The sequence below is a fragment of the Ovis aries genome, chromosome 18, assembly GCF_016772045.2.
Source record: "Ovis aries strain OAR_USU_Benz2616 breed Rambouillet chromosome 18, ARS-UI_Ramb_v3.0, whole genome shotgun sequence".
NCBI lineage: Eukaryota > Metazoa > Chordata > Mammalia > Artiodactyla > Bovidae > Ovis > Ovis aries.
This window is the reverse complement of record NC_056071.1, coordinates 29,270,704-29,291,636: the sequence shown is the minus strand read 5'-3', so window position 1 is coordinate 29,291,636 and position 20,933 is coordinate 29,270,704. Positions and strand designations below refer to the sequence as shown.

General features: G+C 41.2%; 1 protein-coding gene across 2 annotated transcripts in view; it reads left to right on the top strand.

Moving 5' to 3' along the window:
- The window catches only part of ETFA (electron transfer flavoprotein subunit alpha), a 76,009-nt gene extending 61,341 nt beyond the window's left edge, over window positions 1–14,668 (top strand). The window contains exons 11-12 of one of the 2 annotated variants that reach the window (XR_009597234.1): window positions 2,889–8,921; window positions 8,954–14,668. Coding sequence is in view for 1 of the 2 variants with exons in the window: in XM_004017826.6 (XP_004017875.1) it covers window positions 2,889–2,969; window positions 14,370–14,408 (120 nt within the window). In the remaining variant the exon portion in view is untranslated. The remainder of the gene's footprint in view (window positions 1–2,888; window positions 8,922–8,953) is intronic. The other variant, XM_004017826.6, reaches the window with a different exon arrangement.
- Window positions 14,669–20,933: the final 6,265 nt, after the last annotated feature.

Below are 20,933 nucleotides of genomic sequence, written 5' to 3'. Positions count from 1 at the left end.
ATTGATGGACTCTTGAGTTGCTTCCAAGTTTTAGCATTTGTGAATACTGTGCTATGAACACAGGTGTACAAATATGTTTTCAAGGCCCTGATTTCAGTCCTTTTGGGTATATATCCAGAATTGGAATTGCTGGATCACATGGTAATTCTATTTTTAATATTTTGAGGGACTACTATAATATTTTCTACAGCAGTTTTACCATTTTACATTCCCACTAGCAATGCACAGGGTTTTTAGTTTTCCACACCCTTTTCAGCACTAGTATGTTTTTTTTTTTTTTTTTTTTGGACAGTAGCCATCCTATTAGATCTGAGGTGGTATCTCATTGTAGTTTTGATTTGCATTTCCTCAGTGATCAATGATGTTGAGCATTTTTTCATGTGCTTACTGGCCATTTGTATATCTTCTTTGGAGAAGTGGCTTTTAAAGCCATTTGCCCAATTTTTGAATTGGATACTTTGGTTTTTTGTTGTTGAGTTTAGAAGTAATTTAGTATTTTTTAAAAATATATTCCATATATTAATTCTTTATCAGATATATGATTTGCAAGTATTTTCTCTCATTCTCTAGGTTACCTTTTTACTCTGTTGATAGTAACTTTAGAGCCACAAAATTTTTAAATTTCCATGAAGTTCAGTTTGTCTGTTTTTTTTGTTGTTGCCTATACCTTTCATGTCATATTCAAGAAATCGTTGCCAAAACCATCATCATGAAGTTTTGCTCTATGTTTTTCATCTGAGCATTTTGTAATTTTAGGTCTAATGTTTAAATCTTTGATCTGTTACGGGTTAATTTTTGTAAATGGTGTTAGGTAAGAGGCCAACTTCATTCATTTGTATGTAGATACCTGGTTTTCCCAATACCGTTTGTTGAAAAGGCTATCTTTTCTCCATTGTATGATCTTGACACCCATGTCAAAAATCATTTGACCATATATGTGAGGGTTTATTTCTGGGCTTCCTCTTCTGTTTCATTGGTCTATAAATCCCACTTGAGGTTTCTTGAGAGTCCATATGAATTTTAGGATGAGTTTTTCAGTTTCTGCAAAAGTCACTATAGGAACAGTTCTGATGGATATAGGATTATTGGTCGACAGTTTTTTCTTTTACCACTTTGAATGTATCAGCTCACTGCCTTCTTGCTTCCAAAGTTGGTAATGTAAAATCTGCTGATAGTCTTGAGGATCCCTTATGTGTAGCAAATCAATTCTCTCTGTTTTCAAGATTCTCTTTTTATCTTCAGCTTTTGAAACTTTGATTGTGTGTCTTAGTGCGGAGTCTCTTTGAATTCATCTTACTTGAAGTTTGTTGAATTTCTTGGATGTTTCTATTCATGTCTGTAATCAAATTTGGGGAGTTGTCCGTCATTATCTCTTTAAATATTCTCTCTGCCGTCTTCTCTGTCTTCTCCTTCTGGGACCACCATAAGATATTTTGGCCCTCCTAATGGTGGTCCACAGGTCCCTTAGGCTATGTTCACTTTTCTTAAATCTTTTTTCTGTTCCTCAAGCTTGAAAATTTCCATTGTCCTATCTTCCAACTTGCTGATTCATTCTCCTGCTTGGTCGAATCTGCCTTTGGATCCCTCTAGTGAATTTTTCATTCACACTTTGTACTTCTCACCTTCAGAATTTCTTTGTGGTTTCTTTTTGCGTTTTCTCTTTGTCACTATTTCCATTGCATTCACACATTGTTTTCTTGACCTTCTCCTCATCTCCTTTTAGTTTTTTTTTTTCCAAACATCTTTAAGATGATTATGTTAAAGTCTTTGTCTAATAGATATGCCAGTTTCTGTTTATATTTTTTTTGAGTGGGCCATACTTTTTTCTTTTTTTTTGCCTTGTGATTTTTTTTGTTGAAAACTGGACATTTGAATCAAGAATATAGTAGATTCTTCTATTTCCCCAGAGTATGCTGGGGTTTTTTGTTTTTGTTACTGTTTTGTTTATTGTTCTTTTTGATTGTTGTACACTGTCTCTGTGCCAAGTGTTAACCTGAGGTATATAAACTTATGGGCTTCTGGAGTCTTTTCAGTGTCTGTGCCTTTCCCTAGGCATGTATGGCCACTTTGCAGTTTTCCTCTGATATGCATTTGCTTTTGAATGTCCTAGTCATTAATGTCTGGCTCCCACAGGGGGAAAATGAGAAAAATGAAGAGCACTAATCTTTTAAATCCCCTGGGAATAACTTTGACAGGTGGGGGGAAACCAATGGTTGAGGTACAACAGCAATAGCCACCCTCTTCTTTGTTTGCACCTTTGTGATCAGATGCAACACTCTGTGATCAAAGCACAGATCACCAATATTTAGAGGACAAGGTTTCTTTTACCCACTCTGAGTGCTATAAGCTGTATGCAGGCTGTTCCAGGAATATATACACAGCTGCCTGCCACCAGGAGTCAGAGATGGGGGTTTAGTAGCAACTATTGTGCTAAGAGCTACAGTTTACCATTCAAGTCTTCCCCTGGAAGTTGCAACCTTTAATAGATTCCAAAATTCCAAACTGGTTACATGAAAGATTCTGCCAGTTCAGTTGTTGTGTAGGTGGGGAGACAGTTTCTCAGTGTTTCCTATTTGGCCATCTTCCCAGAATCCTCTCGGATTTGTTACTTATCTACAACATTTTTTCGTAAGTTAAAAAAGAACTTTTAAAAATAATGATATAGAACCTTTTTTAAATATTGCAGTTGGCCTGTGGTAGGGTTGGGAGATAATTTTTTGTTATGTTCCTACCCAGAAACTTCTAAATTTACAATACCAGTACAAATTAAACTAATCTTATTTGATAGACATTTTTAAGAATACAAATTTGTTGTTAAGGAAGTTAGAATAGAACCATCAGTCTGTGTGGTATGTTTTCTTAAAAAACTCTTTACTTTTGTTTCATAGACAATTGTGGCTATCAACAAAGACCCAGAAGCTCCAATTTTTCAAGTGGCAGATTATGGAATAGTTGCAGATCTATTTAAGGTAAGTTGGCCTTGAGAGTGATAGCTGTTATCTAAGTTGTCATCCAAGAATCTGCAGGAGTTGGTCAGGGAGGAAGCTGTCATAGGAAGACAGTGTGTGAATGTGTATCTGTGTCTGTCTGTGTATGTATATATTAATATATTTACACAATTTTGAACTACTTACAGTGAAGAATTGTTCTGCTTAGTATATGATGTTTTTATGGAGCATTATATTAATAACTTTCCCTTTAAGAAGTCCATATGATTCTTGGCATATCATGTACTAAGTTAGTACGCAGTGTGAAATGACTCAAATAATTATAACCTAGAACCATATTTACCAGATACCTTAAAGAAATTCCCATCATAACCCCTCATTCAGAGATTTACTAGTGATGCTATAGCTTTTCTTGGGATGAGTGGGCTCTCAAGTCCACTTTATCGGTTCAACAGGTATATGCTCTGCTTGCTGTGTTTGAGAGTCAGAGGCCTTCCTAATAGTGACAGCTGTAGGAAAGAACACTTATTTCTAACTCCTCACACTCTTTAATATTTTTGTATTCTTTCTGCCCTCCTACCACCCTTATGTTTGCCCTCTCAGTGAAAGAATTACTTCAGTGATATAGTTGAGCACCTGATACCCATTTGGCCACATTTAGAGGTCCTAGCTTATGCATGGGCTGGCCTCTTTTTGTCCCTCAGGGCCTGTCTACAAGTTTCTAGGTTACCTTGTGCAGAAATCACTTAGGCAGTGATTGAGGCTCTGAAAGTAGCATCCAATGCTAGGTTTACTAACCTGTCACACAGAACTATAATGAGCTGCTGTGGGCCTTTATGTAGAGGCTGCACCCTGGGAACAGAACCAGGGGTGGTCTCCAGCAAGAGGATTGGCCCATTGCCATGGCTTCTCTAGCACTTGGATGATCCAGATGAACTCACGAGTGTACTTTGAGAGCACATCTGTATTTTGAAGTGTATGTTCACGCTCAGTGAATAATGGGCCCTTCAGATGCTCAGCAGTTCCTTGGTAGTGGCCCAGCCTGCCTGCCGAGACTGGAGTGGGGCTATTGCCCTGGGTCAGCAAAGGGCATTTTTCCCTGTGGAAATCCTCCCCACTGCTGCGCCGCCCCACACGCAACCCAGAAGAGCCTCTATCTTGCATGGGAAAAATACAGCCCATCTTCTGTGGCCCTAGGGTTCTGTATCTGAAATGTAGGGCTTAGGTAGGTTAGCTGCTCCTGTGACCTGGCCCAGCTGTATAAGAACTGTGACTGTAGCTGCAGTCATTTAACCAAGATATTCCAGTGGGAGGAAAAGTTACTATGAAAAAAATAAATATTTTTGTATTTCTGTGTAATAATACCTTTGTTCAAGTAGAAAGTGTTTAGTTCCAGTGAGATACAGATAAAGGGATAAAGACCTTTAAATTAAAAAATGAAATTAATACTTGCTGAACCCCAGCCATGTCTCCTGTTGACATGTTTGCAAACAGACATCGAATGTAGTTGCCTTTTAATTTTCTTCAAGAGACTGTTTTAATAAATTTATAAGTGATTTTATTTCAGGCCTATTTTTCTGTCTGCTTGTGTGCTGTATTTTGCTGCCCACATACTTGATGAAAAAATGAGGAACACTCAGACATTTGTGATGTTCATACTGTGGACACCCGCCTTGGGGCAGGAGCATCTCTGCAGCAATGTTGGATGCAGTGGTGTCCCACAAGTTGTGCCTCTTGCATCAAGGGCAGCTCCTAGGTTTAACATGAGAGCGTATGTGTGTATCTGTTATGTGTGTCTATGCACACGTATGTGTGCATGCTCAAAGAGATATTGAGAGTTCTAGGACACTGAAAGTGGAAAAGGACCTCAAAAATCATCCAGAAAGCTGATTTCCAAAGATTCTCAAGCTATTTTTGGTATGTGAAGAAGCACACTTTAAAAACTTTTTCTGAATTCCTTATTGAGATAACGTAGCTTTATAACATTATATAAGTTTCATGTGTACAACATTATAATTCTACTTCTGTATACCCTACAGTGTGCTGACCACCAAAAACTTAGTCTCGCCCCATCATCATATAGTCGATCACCTTTAGTCGCTGTGCTCTCCCCCAGCCCTTTCTGCTCTGGTAGCCGCTACTCTGTTCTCTCATTCTGTGTGTTTATTTTTATTTGGTGTGTTCTTTTACTGTGTTTTGGGATGGGGTGTCTTTTATATTCCACAGGAGTGAGATTGCCTTTCTCTTCCTGATTTATTTCATTTAGCATAATCCCATCAATGTCCATCCATGTTGTCACACATGGCAAAATACTATTCCGTTGTATACATATAGACCACATCTTCTTTATCCATTCATCCACTGATGGCCACTTAAGTTGCTTCCATATTTTGGCTCTTGTAAATATGCTGCAACGGACCTAAGAGTCCCACTGTATATTTTCAAGTTAGTATTTTTGTATTCTATGGGTTAAAAACCCAGGAGTGGGGTAGCTGGTTCATGTGGTAGTTCTGTTCTTAATTTTTTGAGGAATCTCCATACTGATTTCCAAAGTGGCTGGGGCAATTTACATTCCCACCAACAGTGCACCGGTGGTCCCTTTTCTCCTCATCCTCACCACCAACGCTTGTTGTTTCTTGCCTTTATGATAACAGCCATTCTAACAGAAATGAGGTGACGCCACATGGTGGTTTTCACTTGCGAGTCCCTGATAATTAATGACGTTGAACATCTTTTCATGTGCCAGTTGCCTTTATGTCTTCTTTGGAAAAATGTCTGTTCACCTCCTCCGCCCCATTGTTTAACGGGAGTGTTTGTTTTATTGTTGAGGTATATGAGTTCTTTCCATATTTCGGATATTAACCCCTTATTGTATATATGATTTGCAGGCATCTTCTCTTGTTTCATAGGGCATCTTTCCATTTTCTTGATGATTTCCTTTGTCATGCAGAAGCTTTTTAACTTGCCATGTGTTTATTTTTGCTTTTGTTTGCCTGAGAAGGCATATCTAGAAAGATGTTGCTAAGATTAATGTCAGAGAGCAAACTCTGTATGTTTTCTTCTAGGAGTTCTGTGGTTTCAGGTCTTACATTCAAGTTTTTGATCCATTTTGAATTATTTTGTATGTCAAGTTTCTTTTTTTTTTTTTTTTTTTTTTGCCTGTGACTGTCCAGTTTCCTCAGCACCAATTATTGAAGAAATTGTTCTTTCTCCAGTGTATGTTCTTTGTCTTTCATTGTAAATTAGTTTTATTTCTGGGTTCTCTATTCTCTTCCATTTATTTGTGTATTTGTTTTTCTGCCAGTACCATGCTATTTTAACTCCTATGACTTTGTAATATAGTTTGAAATCAGCTTTGTTCTTTTTCCTCAGGATTGCTTTGGCTTTGTGTGGGGAGATGGGGGTCCTTTTATGGTTCCATGCAAATTATAGAATTTTTTGTTCTATTTCTGTGAAAAACGTCCTTGGGATTTTGATAGGGATTGCACTGAATCTGTAGATTGTTTTGGGCAGTATCAACATTTTTAAAACGTTAGTTTTTCCCATCTATGAGCATGGGATACCTTCACTTATTTATGTCTTCAGTTTCTGTCAACAATGTCTTACAGAACAAAACCATGTCTTAAGGGTTTAGTGTACAGGTCTTTCACTTCCTTGGTTAAATATATTCTTGGGCATGTTATTCTTTATGTTGTGATTGTGAACAGGATTGTTTTTTTAATTTCTCTCTCTGCTGGTTCATTGGTAACATGTAGAAATGCAACAGATTCTTGTATGTTGATTTTGTGCCCTGCCACTTTGCTGTGTTCGTTTATTATTTCTAATAGTTTTTTTGGTGGCATCTTTAGAGTTTTCCATATATCAAATTATGTCATCCACAAGTTTTTAGTGACATTTTCACTTCTTCCTTTCCGATTTGGATGCCGTGTATGTCTTTTTCTTGCCTAACTGTTCCGGCTAGGACTTCCAATGTTATTTTGAATAAGAGTGGTAAGAACAGGCACCTTTGTCTTGTTGCTGATTTTAGGAGGGTGACTTTGGCCAAGCTTTTCACCACGAAGGGTGATGTTAATGGGCTCGGTATGTATGGCCTTTATCATGTTGGAGCACATTCTTTCCATATCCACTTTATTGAGAATGTTTATCATAAATGGATGTTGAATCTGGTCAAGTACCTTTTCTGCATCTACAGAGATGATCATATGGTGTTTATCCTTCATTTTGTTAATGTTGTGCATCACATTAACTGATTTGTGGATGCTGAACCACTCTTGCATTCAGGGAATAAGTCCTACTTGATCATGGTGTGTGATCCTTCTAATGTATTGTTTGATTTGTTTTGCTAATAATTTTGTTGAGGATTTTTTCATCTATATTCATCAGAGATATTGGCCTCCAATTCTCTTTTTTTTTTACATTGTCTTTGGTTTTGGTATCAGGATGATGTTGGCCCCATAAAATGAGTTTGGAAATGTTCCCTCTTTAATTTTTTGGAATAGTTTGAGAAGGGTGGATATTAAATCTTCTTTGAATGTTCAGTAGGATTCACTTGTGAGGCTGTCTGGTTCTGAACTTTTGTTTTCTGGGGAGCTTTTTTATTACTTTGAGCTTTTTGATTCAATCTCTGTACTACTGATTGGTCTATTCTTATTCTCTATATTTTTATGAGTTAGACTTAAAAAGTCTGATTCTAAGAATTTGCCCATTTCTTCCAGGTTGTCCTATTTGTTGGTATATAGCTATACATAATATTCTCCTATAAGCCTTTGTATTTCTGTGGTACCCATTGTTATTTATCCTCTTTTGTTTTATTTGTCAGAGCCTTCTTTCTTTTTTAGGTGAGTCTAGCTAAAAGTTTGTCAATTTCATTTATCTTTTCAAAGCACCAGCTCTTAGTTTTGCTGATCCTCTCTATCATCTTTTTAGTCTCTATTTCATTCATTTCTGCTCTGATCTTTATTATTTCCTTTTTCTGCTGATTTGGGGCTTTGTTCTTTTATTTCTCCTTTGATTTTTTTCCATTGGCTCAAATAGTTGTTCAGTGACATGTTGTTCATTCTCCATTTTTTTGGTGTGGTTTTTCCAGCTTTCTCTTAGTTGATTTCTAGATTCTTACCATCGTTATCAGTCTTGAGACTTGTTTTGTGTCCCAGCATACAGTCTATCCTTGAGAAAAGTTCCATGTGCACTTGAGAAGAATGTGTATTCTGCTGCATTTGGATGGCATGTTCCGTACACATCTGTCATATCAGGTCTAATGTTTCACTTAAGCCTGCTCTTTCCCTATTGACTCTAAATTATCTATTGGTCGATGTAAGTGGAATCTCTTATTGTCACTGTGTTGCTGCCATTTTTTCTGTATAGGTCTGTTAATAGTTGTTTTATGTATTTTGACGCCCCTGTGTCAGGTGCATGTATATTAGTAAGCTGTATCTCCTTATGAATTGTCCCTTTTTCATCATATATTGTCCATTTTCGTCTTTTGTTAACTTTTCTGTCTTGCGGTCTTTTTGTCTGATACGAGTGTAGCCCTGCTTGCTTTCTTTTGGCTGCCATTTGCTTGGAGTATCATCTTCCAATCTTCGATCCCTTAAGAAGCCCACGTTTGACTATTGGGAGACTATCTGGAGTAAGACATAACTTTTATTTGCCTTTGGCAAGAATTAAGGCATTGTCTATCTCATGCTTCTGAAGCACAGTTATATATGCCTTTGATTAATACAAAGTGGTGAGAAAGTTAATCAGTCCTTAAAAATGCAGTCTTGGGGAAAACTAGTTAAGAAAATATGAAAAATTCTACTTGAGGTGCAGCCGCTCATTTATTACTGTAAGAGTAACAAGCAGGATGTGTTCTTAAGTTGTCTGTGTCTCAGAGAGATGTGATTTAGGGAAGTTGCTGAGCAAGTTGTTGGCACAACTAAGCCAGGTTCCTGCTCTGTTCTTTTTCTCATTACTGTCTTTCTAGCTCATCAGGTACCACAGCTGGTCGGTTTCTAGCTCATCAGGTACCACAGCTGGTCGGTTCACCACTACTCCTGTACCTTAGATGAATTGCAGTAAATAGGACCACGTCTTTTACAGACTCTGGCAACCAAGACAGAACTAAACAGAAATCAAATTGTTTTCTCAGTTGAAATCAGAATTAAGTGTAACACAGATGAGTATTATAGTATTAGATTGGTGCAGAAGTAATTGCGCTTTTTGCATTGTTGAACTTTGCCCTTTGATATTGGAATACATTCTCAATGTGGTTATGTTATACATCATTTTGATGCACATTTCTCGCTTTATGTTTTTTGCTAATGACTTATCACTTGCTGTGTATTTTATATTTATTTTAGACTAGGGAAATGATGTTAGATAAAAAGCACATTTGAGCAGTTTTCTTATTCAAGTTCAAAATGGGTCGTAAAGCAATGGAGACAACTTGGCAACATCAACGATGCATTTGGCCCAGGAACTGCTATTGAACATACAGGGCAGTGGTGGTTCAAGACATTTTGCAAAGGAGATGGGAGCCTTGAAGACGAGGAACACAGTGGCCCAGCCATCAGAAGTTGACAGTGACCAACTGAGAGCAATTACCAAAGCTGATCCTCTTACAACTACACGAGAAGTTGCCGAAGAATTCAGTGTTGACCATTCTGTGGTCATTCAGCATTTGAAGCAAATTGCAAAGGTGAAGAAACTCGATAAGAGGGTGCTAAAGTGTTGTCTTCTCTTATCCTATGCAACAGCAGTGAACTATCTCAGTTAGACTGTGACATGCAATCAAAAGTGGATTTTATACAAAAACTGGTGATGGCTGGTTGAACAGAGAAGAAGATCCAAAGCACTGCTCAGAGCCAAACTTGCACCAAGGAAAGGTCATGGTCACTGGTGGTCTGCTGCTGGTCTGATCCACTACAGCTTTCTGAATCCTGGTGAAAACGTTACATCAGAGAAGTATGCTCAGCAAATCGATGAGATGCATCGAAAACTGCAATGCCTGCCGCTGGCATTGATCAACAGAAAGGGCCCAGTTCTTCTCCATGACAACACGTGACCAAACATCACACGATCAGTGCTTTGGACATTGAACAAATTGGGCTATGAAATTTCGCCTCATCTGCCATCTTCACCGGACATCTTGCCAACTGACTACCACTTCTTCAAGCATCTTGACAACTTTTTGCAGAGAAAATGTTTCAACAACCAGCAGAAGGCAGAAAATGCTTTCCAAGAGTTTGTCAAATCCTGGAGCAGGTATTTTTATGCTACAGGGGCAAACAAACATATTTCTCATTGGCAAAAATGTGTTGATTGAATGGTTCCTATTTTGATTAATAAAGATGTGTTTGAGCCTAGTTATAATTTACAATTCGTGGTCAAAAACTGCAGTTACTTTTGCTCCAACCTAATAATTCTGAGAGAAGAGCAGACAGGGTGGCACAGTGAGTACCCTTCTCACTGGAGCTACCTTCTGTCTTTAAAAATAAGAATTTTAAGGTATAACTGCTGAAAAAATATAATTATGCAAATTATGAATGAAAATTAATTATCTATTTGGGATTAAGATCTTAAAATAACATCATAAATCATAGTTATGTAAAAAGGACTTTTTTAGACCAAATTTTTGTTTAAAAATTTCAAACTGTATCACATATAACAAATATAGAAATAGCTATTGAACTAATAATTCCCTAAGGTATATTGCATCCACCAAATCTCATCGTGTCTAGAGTAAAACTGGATATGCATAACATTTTATTTTCTTTTATTTATTTTTTCGTTTGGCCCTTCAACAGTCTTATGAGTTAGGACAAATTTATTTTTTCTTCATATGACAGAAGTAACATGGTACAGTAATTACAAGCTTCATTTCATATTCTGTCTTGGGCATATACTAATTAAATTATCTTAGCAAACTTACTTAATCTCTCTAAATATAAGCATTCTCATAAGTAATATAAATATTACCTTGTAATGAGATTTAAGTGAGATTTACTGTACTTAGTTTAGTCTGTGTTAAATATTAGCCTACCTGTTTGTATTTTATTCCATGCAAGTACATAGTAGGTGCTTAATAAATGGTGAATATCATAATCAGAGTTAGAGTTATAGGACAGAGGGAACCACCTGGCTGGTAGTTTTGTTAATTTTTAAAGATATAATAACTTTACTGAGCTATAGTTCACATATCATAAAATGTATGCTTTTAAAAGGTATAGTTCAGTGTCATTGTTTTTAGCATATTCACAGAGTTATGCATCCATCACTGCTAGCCTAGGTCTAATTGTGTCTACTTGTGGAACATTTTCCTCACACTGAGCAGAAACCCCATACTTGTTAGCAGTCACTGACTATTCACATTCTCCCCAGCCGCCGGCAACAGCTCATCTCCTTTGTGTCTCTATAGATTTGCCAGTCCTGGGTATAGAATCATGTAATACATGGTCTTTTGTGGGTGGCTTCTTAACATAATGTTTTAAAGGTTCATTGTGGTAGCAGCACTTTATTCCTTTTTATTGCCAGGTAATAGCCATTGTATATCTATGCCACAACTTGTTTATGCATTGATCAATTGATGACCTTTTGAGCTGTTTCCACTTTTTGACTGTTATAATTAATGCTGCCGTGCGCGTTCATGTATGAGTTTTTGTGCACTGTTTCATCTTTTTTGGATACATATCTAGGAATGGAATTGCTTGTACACTTTTATAACTTTGTGTTTTACATTTTGAAGAACTGCCTACTATTTTACAAAGTGATTGACTCATTTTACATTCCTACCTAATAATATACGAGGGCCCCAATTTCTCCATACAGTTGCTAGCACTTGTTATTATTTTTTATTATAGCCACCCTCATGGTTGTAAAGTGGTATCTCATTGTTATTTTGATTGACTTTTTTTTTTTTTGGATGACAAATCATACTGAGCATTTTTTGTGTGTACTCTTTGGCCATTTGTATGTCTTCTTTAGAGAAATGTTTATCCATGTTCTTTGTCGATTTTGTAATTGAATTGCTTGTTTCTTGGTTGTTGAGTTGTAAGATTTCTTCATGTTTTCTGGATGTTAAACCGTTATGAGACCCTTAGTATGTTTTCTAAATATTTTCTCCCATTTTGTCGGTTGTCTTTTCAGTTTCTTAATAATATCCTTTGATGATAAAAGTTTTAAACTTTGATGAAGTCCAGTTCATGTATTTTTTGTTGCTTATGTTTTGGATGTCATATCCAAGAATCTATTGTCATAACCCAAGGTCCTGATGATTTACCCTTATGTTTTCTTCTAAGAGTTTTATGTTGTTTAGCTAGGTTTTTGATCCATCTTAAGTTACTATTTGTGTATGGTATGAGGTGAGGGCCCAACATCATTCTTTTGCATGTGGATATCCAGTTGTATGTCTCTGTTGGAGAGCCTATTGTGTCCCCATTGATTAGACTTGGCATAAGTCCTATCTGTTTAACCCTTTTTCCACCTCTCTCCAACATAGCCATTCACTACAGTCATTCTAGTCCCTTACTGTCTCTGGAAGCCACAGTGTTTATCTGTTTGCCTCCTCATTTTTTGCCCAGAATCTTTTTTTTCTCCATGTTAAATGTTCTGATTTTTCCTAGTCCGTACCAGGCTCGACTTACCTCAGAATGCTTGAATTCGGAGCTTTTAATGCCATTCTCATCCTCTTACAGGACAGTATAAGATGAGCGAATTTCTAATCTAGTGGTTCTTAGGCCTCTGTCTCTTCCCTCCTTGTGGCCAGGAATCAGGCCTGATCTTCGCTATTTCCCATAGTGCTTATCCTGAGGATATACTAAACAAATGAGTGACATATAGATGTGCTGTGACTTATATCAGTAGATTGTCCTTTTTGAGACATAAATTCACTCTCATCTGGTCTTACCGAGTAGGGAGCTGCCTCTGCAGTGTCTAAAGTAGAAAAAAATAAGAATTCAGATCTTTCAGTGTGCTGAGGCCATTAGATACTCAGTAAACTGAGTTGGCATGTTTTTTTTCCCTAACCAAGGCATTGTTTGGTATGCTTGGGAATTCCGAGATTGATCTAACAAAAATGATACGGAGCATGGAGAGAGAAAGACCCCTCAACCCTTTTGGGGGGAGTGTGGCAGGGGGACTTTCTGTAAGGTTTTTAAAAACTATGTTCTAAACCAAATTGATGTTTTATTTAAAAGAAGCTGGGCCCTAGCCCATTTTTCATGAAACACGTAGGCCCCGCATGAGGCTCGTTTAGCATGTCATCTGTGTGACTGGCATAAGCTCTTGGTCTCTCCACCTAGGAAACTGGGGGAAGTGGTGCCAGCACTTAATGCTGCCCCTGAGCTAATGCCTGCTGGCTCCATGGTAAACACGGGCCTTTTAATAGGCTGGAGACAAAGTGACATTCGGAAGAAACAACATGTCGACAATTTCCTTAATAAATTTTGTACGAACACATTATTTCCACCTAATGGAAATGTAGCTCTCTTAAATAATTGAGAGGCTATATTCATCAGTGGCGAGTTCAGCTGGGATCTTTGTGAGCTAGGGCAGTCGACAACCCCTTGGAAGCCGAGTAATTGATATTTTACACGAGTGGCTAGGCTAGTTTTCAGGCAGGCCCTGTGTGACATTCTCCTGCAGTCCCCGCATGTAGCCCTCCTCTGTGATCCAGGCTGTCAAAAAGCAGCTCCACACCGAAAGCTCCAGTTGCAGCCACTGAACCGCCCAGGCCAAGGGTTAGTAATGAATCCTTTCTAAAGTGGGAGCCAACTTGGTCAGTTTCCTTCCCTGTGGTTTCTTGCTGTGTCTGCTGACCAGCCACCGCATTAGCACAAGGCCTTGATTTTAATAAAGAGCGATGATGGGTGACGTCCAGCATGCAGCTCATTTTGATGTGCCAGAAGGTGGTAACGTGTGCTGAGGAACAGCAACTACAGTGTTTGTTAAATGAATGATGAATGAATGAATAAACAATGAGAAAACAAGTACTAGAGGAGGTTGGCAGGAGTCGTGACTAAGCAGGAGACTTTGAAGGTAAGGCAGGACTGCAGTGAGGGAAGGAGGAGTGCCAGGAAACACAAAGGCCAAAAATATACACTGTTCTCAACACAGACAGGAGAAATTGGACTTCCTGTTCTCAGGGGTGCCTTTCTGAGGTCTGAGATTGTGTCACAAAGGCTTCCAGGCCATGAGTGGGCTTTTGGCTCTGCCAGCCACATGTCCAGGGTGGGTATAGTTTCCCCACGGATGGGAAGAGAGACTGTGGGAAAACAGGGAGCTCCTCGGTAAGGCAGAGGGAGGGGGCACTTTGTACCTCCTGTACCTCCCTAGTGATTCACATTGTTACTTTTGGCCTTTCTGTACTCCTTAAGGAGCTGTGACCTTATCACAATGAAGACTCAAATTGTTTAATTATTATTATTATTTTTTAATTTGCAGGTTGTTCCTGAAATGACTGAGCTATTGAAGAAGAAATGAGTCATGACCACGTCTTAAGAAGGAAAATTGTATCAAAGTATATTCAGCTGAAATCATAGAAATTCATGGCTAATATAACAATCATTGGAAAGTGTGGAGAGCTACATTTCATAATTTGAGGAAAATTTCTAACAGACACCAAATGCTTTTTTTTATGGGGTTATTATTATTTCTTAATTATTTGTGGTTCTAAACAGTTGTTTTTTGGAATTTTATAGCTCTGTAATACATAATAAAGCCTTTCCATAACTTTAAAACTATTACCAGAAATATGCCTATCTTTGTAAAGGAAGAGAGAAAATTGAAAAAACAAGAGTGAAAATTATCATTTATTCTTTGTCTGTGTTGTTCATGGATGGTCCTATATTTTAATAAAATTATAAACATGAATGTTCCCACCAGTCTAATCAACATAATCCAGTTGTTGAGACAGGGGAACTAGAGTGGTGAATTTAGAGGTAAAAAAGCATGGCCACAAAGCGTGAAGATTATCTTAAATATATTCCAGTCTCTAGAGAATCATAGCTAATGGGACAAAAGCAGACCAGCCTTACACCTGAACCTGCTGAATGTATTTAGTTGACTTAAGTTAGTTTAATTTTCCATTTCCTTTTAAGATCTTGGCAGTTTACAGTTCTTGGTGTCCATAAAGAAGAGGCAAGTGGAGAAGGGGCTGCGTTGAGACAGTATGGCCTCTTATGCTAACAGATAGCTCAATACTATTGGAAATGGTAAAAGTCTTGCTCAGAGATGGCTCTGGCTCCTCTTTCACCCTCCTGAGGGCTTCCTTTGGATTGTCTTAGAAAGCAGCCAGGCATGCACATTGGCCACGTGTGCGGTGAGCTCTAGCACTCTGCCATGCTGCCCTAGGGCACGGGCTGAGGTTGAGAGCGTCGCAGCGCCCAGGTGCTTGTACAAGTGCAGCCCCAGGAACAGAGGCTGGTGAGGTCTTGGCCAGGACTGCAAGAAGGTGTGGGCAGGGATCTGAGGAGTCCGCAGGCGAGTTGAGTGAAGAGCCCTGCCACGCTGAAGCCGAGCACAGAAGGTATAGTTGATGACAAGACAGATGGCAGGGAAGAGACGGGAGGTGACTAGTGATACACAAAGGGAGGGAGCAGAGGGCCCAGTCGGGCCCTCAGTGTGGCCAGCCTGGGGCTGATTAGTTGAACCCTTTTTTGATGCATTATAATCACTTGCTGTGAAACACCCTTTGAAGTTAAATGTCACTGACAGACACTTCTGCCTTCTTGTAACAAAGTGAGAGGAGCAGCCAAGTAGTGCTCAGTGTTAGAACTGTAGGACCCTAGGATGCAGAGCTGAGGGACCATCCGGCTCAGCCCCCTTGTACAGAGACGGATACTGTGGCACAAAGAAACGTGAAGGAGCTGAAGTGACTTGTCCAAGGCCATGTAATTTGAATTTCTCTTGCAGAAGTAATGCCTGTATCTTGTTGCTGTCTTTGGGGCTCTTCCCAAGGAAGCTAACCTTACTCGGAGCCTTTTCCATTTACTCTTCATCCCTGTGGGGTACCATAACTGGGGGGACAGGAGAGAAGCAGAAGTGGTGGCTGCAGAGGTATGCCCACTGTATACAGGGTGTGCCAGCTCAAGGAGGTCCATCCCAAGGGGTATCTTGGTGTGGTTCTTAGCCTTGGGGTTGAACTGTTTGGTCTTTCTCCCTTTCCTCTCCCTCCTGTCACAACTGTCCTGCTCCACCTTCAAGCAGCTGTTCAGTTAATTTACTGGATACAATCCATCATCATCATCATAGCATTAATTAGGGGCTTCCCAGGTAGCTCTGTGGTAAAGAATCTACCTGCCAATGCAGGAGACCCGGGTTCGATCCCTGGGTCGGGAAGAACCCCTGGAGAAAGAAATGGCAACCCACTCCAGTATTCTTGCCTGGAGAATCCCATGGACAGAGGAGCCTGGCTGGCTATAGTCCATAGAGTCTCAAAGAGTCGGACACAACATAGCAACTGAGCACACACACGGCACTTACTATATGTCACATACTAAATCCCTTCAGTCCTCACAACACCCATAAAATAGATGCTATTCTTATCCCTGTTTTACAGATGAGGAAGCTGAGGCAAAAAGAGGGTATGTAACTCGCCCAATTTCAGACAGCTTACAAACGAGAGCCATGAGTTGGAACCAGGAAGTTTGGCTTCAGAGCAGTGGTTTCACCAGTGTGTGCTTCTGCCTTACCTTGGCTGGAAGAACAGGGAGTGGCTGCATGGTACCCTCAGGTAAAGGGCACTCGGTGCCTTGTCCCAGGTGGGCGGGGCACCACTCAGGATCCTTGTGGAGGAAGAGAGTTGGTATCCTGGGCTTGTCTTTCCAGCAGGAATTTGTTCAACTTAGAAGCCCCTTTAAGTGCCCACTCCAAGTTTACCTTCCAAAGAGAGTTGTGTGAGACTGGGACAAATTTTTAAAAACTAGCATTTGTGCCAGAAGGTACAATTTGACATGCCCTTTTTTTTTTTTTTCCACTTACTTAATGTTCTGTGGGAAACCAAGCTGTCAGTTCCAAATGATGGCCCTACATCTTGGCTTGAGGATTGAGCTGTAGCTCTGGGAGCAGTCTCGGCAAAAGTGTTAGGAACAGCTTTCTTTGGGGTTTGTGTGTATGCTTCCTGCCTTTCTGCCCTAAGACCTTTCAGGTGTTAGGTTAATGTCATACAGCCCCCAGGAATTTGGCTAATTTCTCAGAACACGAAGTCCCTGTGAGGGCAGGAGTACGCGTGTAGGAAGGCAGCCATGTGGGGGCAGAGCTGATAGGTTCTTGAGGTCGTTTAGGTCAAGCAGACACTGGGAAAGACTGAAGGCAAAAGGAGAAGGGGGCGGCAGAGGATGAGATGGTTGGGCAGCATCACTAACTCACTGGACATGAATTTGAGCCAACTCTGGGAAAAAGTGAAGGACAGAGGAGCCTGGCATGCTGCAGTCCAGGGGTTTGCAAAGAGTCAGATGCCACCTAGCAACTGAACAATAAGCAACCTCCTTACTATGGACAGTGAGGGCCCTGGTCTCAGCTCTCTGGCAGTTGAGGGGAAGACCAGCACTTCCCCTGGTCTCTCAGCAGTACATCGGGGCATATTCCCTTCTAGCCTCCCTGGCTCACCCAGCAGCTGTGCTGTGTGGGTCTCTGGAGCAAACGCCTGGGTGTCTGGTCTGGCCACTGCACTGACGTAGCTTGTGGTCCTGATGGAGAGAGCAGCTTGCTGCTGGGCTCTGAGAATACAGGCTGTTAGAGGCACAGCCCCTGCCCCAAGATCTGCAGCTAGCAGGGAAGATGAGACCCAAGTGATTAGAAAAGCAGATAGCATGCAGTCAGCATGAACTGCACATACAGGGCGGGCTCCTCCAGGGGGCCAGCTGCGGGTATTCCTCAGGGCATGGAGGTGTTAACATGAACACGAGAGGCAGAAGTAGAACAGATGAGAGCTCGCATGCTTGAGGCAGTGACGGGCGGAAACACAGAGTGTCAGGAGAGGGGTTGAGGGTGGTAGGTAGTTAAGGCCAGATTGTGGAGGACATTGGCTGGTAGGCTGAGGAGTTTGTTGTTTTTCCTCATGGGTCAGTGGTTCTCAAACTTTGCCCTCAAGGAATACTGCTGTTTCAGGAGCTGGGCCAGAGATGGTACTGTGAGAGCTGATTTGCAGGAAAAATTAATAGAATTTCCCAGTCTCAGTCTTTCTTACATCCTTTTTTCTAAAACTCCAGTTGCTGCTATATCTGATCCTACTATAATCAGGTTCCAAAGTGAATGAACTGGTAACAAATGGATACTTAACGAAGGAGGTCAGCAGCCACTGGCCCTCCACAGCTTTTGTTTAGTGAACAGATGTTGAATACTTAAAAGTGCTGTCTACTGGTTGTTACTATTCCTTATTTATGTGTTAGAATTAACCATGTCGGTATATCCAGAATGTTCCACAAAGAGCAGCATGACGTCCTGAGGCCCTGCCACCTGAACAGGTCTTTGGGAACACCCTTCTGGCAACAGGGAGATAGATACTGTACTAGCCTGTGTTGAGGAAGGCCTGTTACTTGATCTAGAGGAATAACATAAGCTGGTGAAGTGTTCAGGACAGACAGAGAGAGGAAGAAAAGATGGAAGTGATTAGGAGGCTGTTGCAGGAATCCTCTGGCCTTATGCCCTGAATAGGTTTGACTGAAAGCTCTTTGGGTACAGAATGGGTCCCCTGAGACTGTGGAAATGGGTCCGGTGCTGTGGGCGAGGCTGGCAGAGAGTGGGGCTCGTCCTCCCAGGATAGTGGCCACGCTCCCAGGGAGCCACGCTGCCGGCAGAGCCTGGGTGTGTCTGTACTGGGCTGGGAGGCTTTGAATGAAACCCCAGCCGTAAGTGCTGTGTGAAAGGGGGAATCAGTTTGGTTGCATTTCACACTGTCTCTCATGGGAGTGAGAGGGGGTTTTTGTTTTTGGTCCGTGTAAAAGTGTGCTTAAGAGGCTGGGAAACCTGGAGAATAGTATTGATTATAACAGATGGATTTGGTTAGCTGTTGCTGAACGAAAGGATACTTGACTGATAACCTTGTTAAAAGCCCATTTAGGGTGATATATTGCTCCAACTTGTATAGCCCTAGGGTTTTAAAAATATTTTGTGGGGTACCCACATGGAGAAGAGTTGCTGATAGTCCTTGGTTTATAATAGCACTCTCATGCAAGCTCCCCGCTCAGAGGTGAGAAGGATAGGAAACTGTGAAGTCAGGCTCTCAGGAGAGGTGACTTGCCCCAGGCACAAAGCAGGCAGCAGAGCTGGACACAAACCAGAATCCTGGCAAACATTACTTGTTAAGAACCTACTAGGTGCATTATCTATCCTTCTCTAATACAACAGTCCCCAAAGTGGGTATCATCACCCCTACTTTCTGGAAGAAGAAATGGGCTGAGCAGAGGCAGTTGGTGAGATATGAAACCTGAGCTGACTCCAGGCCTGAAGAACTTGGCCTTTGCACCAGGCTGCCCCTCAATATCTTCCAGCTTCTCTAGGCCTCTCTCCTCTGGTTTGCATTGCCTCAAAATAGCAAACTTGTCACAGAAGCGTGGAAGAGTGAGGGGTGATAGAAATAGGAATTTATTGGGATGGAAGCTGGCGTTTACTTTCTTTGGTGCCCGGATTGGTGAGTAGTCAGGCCATGGTGAGGTTTTCTCTGTCTGGGCTTCCCCATCTTTGCCTCCCACAACTGGTCACATGGTTTTGGGCGCTCAAGTCTGGCTTGAAGGGCTGTTTCCCTTCCCAGTGTGGGGGCTGCATGGGGAACTGTGAGGTCTGGGACCTGGGCTGAGCACTGCATGGGCTGCTCACCAGGACACTGGGGTTCTCATCCTGGTTCTAATATGGTCTCATGGGTGCCCTGGTCACGTTCCTTCTCTCCTTTTAGGCTTCATTTTCCTCATCTGTAAAATGGCAAATTGCACTTGATAATCTTCCAAGATACCTTCAAGCTTCAACCAGCGTGAATGTGTTGGCAGATATCAAACAGCTTAGGAAAATGGAGACAAGAACCGCTTTGGAGAGCTGTGCTGAATGCTTTACAGACATTATTTCATTTAAGCTTCATAACCCCACGAGGTATTGTAGTATTCTCTACTCTCCAAATAAGAAAACTGAAGCTTACAGAGCTTAAAACGCTTGCCAAAGGATTCACAGCTAGTGAGTGGTGACCTTAGGCTGAAGTATACTCTCAACCACATGCCATAACCTGAGTTCCTCTCTGGGAATACAGTGTGCGTGCATGCTAAGTTGCTTCAGTCGTGTCCGACTCTGTGACCCTGTGGGCTACAGCCTGCCAGGCTCCTCTGTCCACAGGATTCTCCAGGCAGGATACTGGAGTGGGTTGCCATGCGCTCCCCGAGGGGATCTTCCCAACCCAGGGATCGAACGTATTTTTCTTATGTCTCCTGCATTGGCAGGCGGGTTCTTTACCACTGGTGTCACCTGGGAAGCCCCTGGGAACACAGAGGACATACCCAATCCAGCCTGACTGGGACCGGCTGCAGGGAAGGGGAGGAAGATGAGACAGCTGAGCTGAGTTCAGTCAAAATCAACCAATAACGAAGCATATCCTAGGTGAAAGGCCCAGCGTGGCCAAGGCACAGAAGCACCAAGAACGTGACACAGTCTGGACTCCAATCTCTCAGCCCCCTTTTAGCCTGATTCCTCCATTCTAAAACATTCTTTGCTGAGGGAAGCAGGGGGCTTTGTACTGGATCTGGTCTGCACACTGGCTTACTTTTGTGGCATTTAGCAAACCCAGGTCCAAGAACACCACGCCTCTTCTTTATGCAGTGGAGGTGGAGGTGAGCCTACCTAGTTATGAGGCCTAATTGATGTTGGGGAGGCTCCTAGAGCGCCTGGTGAAAGGTGCCCTGTAAATCTCAGACACTGAAGAGTTCTGCCACATTCATCACAGTGTTTAATGTCCTGATTGATCTCCAGGGTAGTCAATTTCATTTGCTTGTTTCAGGATGAATAGGCAGCCTGCTCCCCTATGCT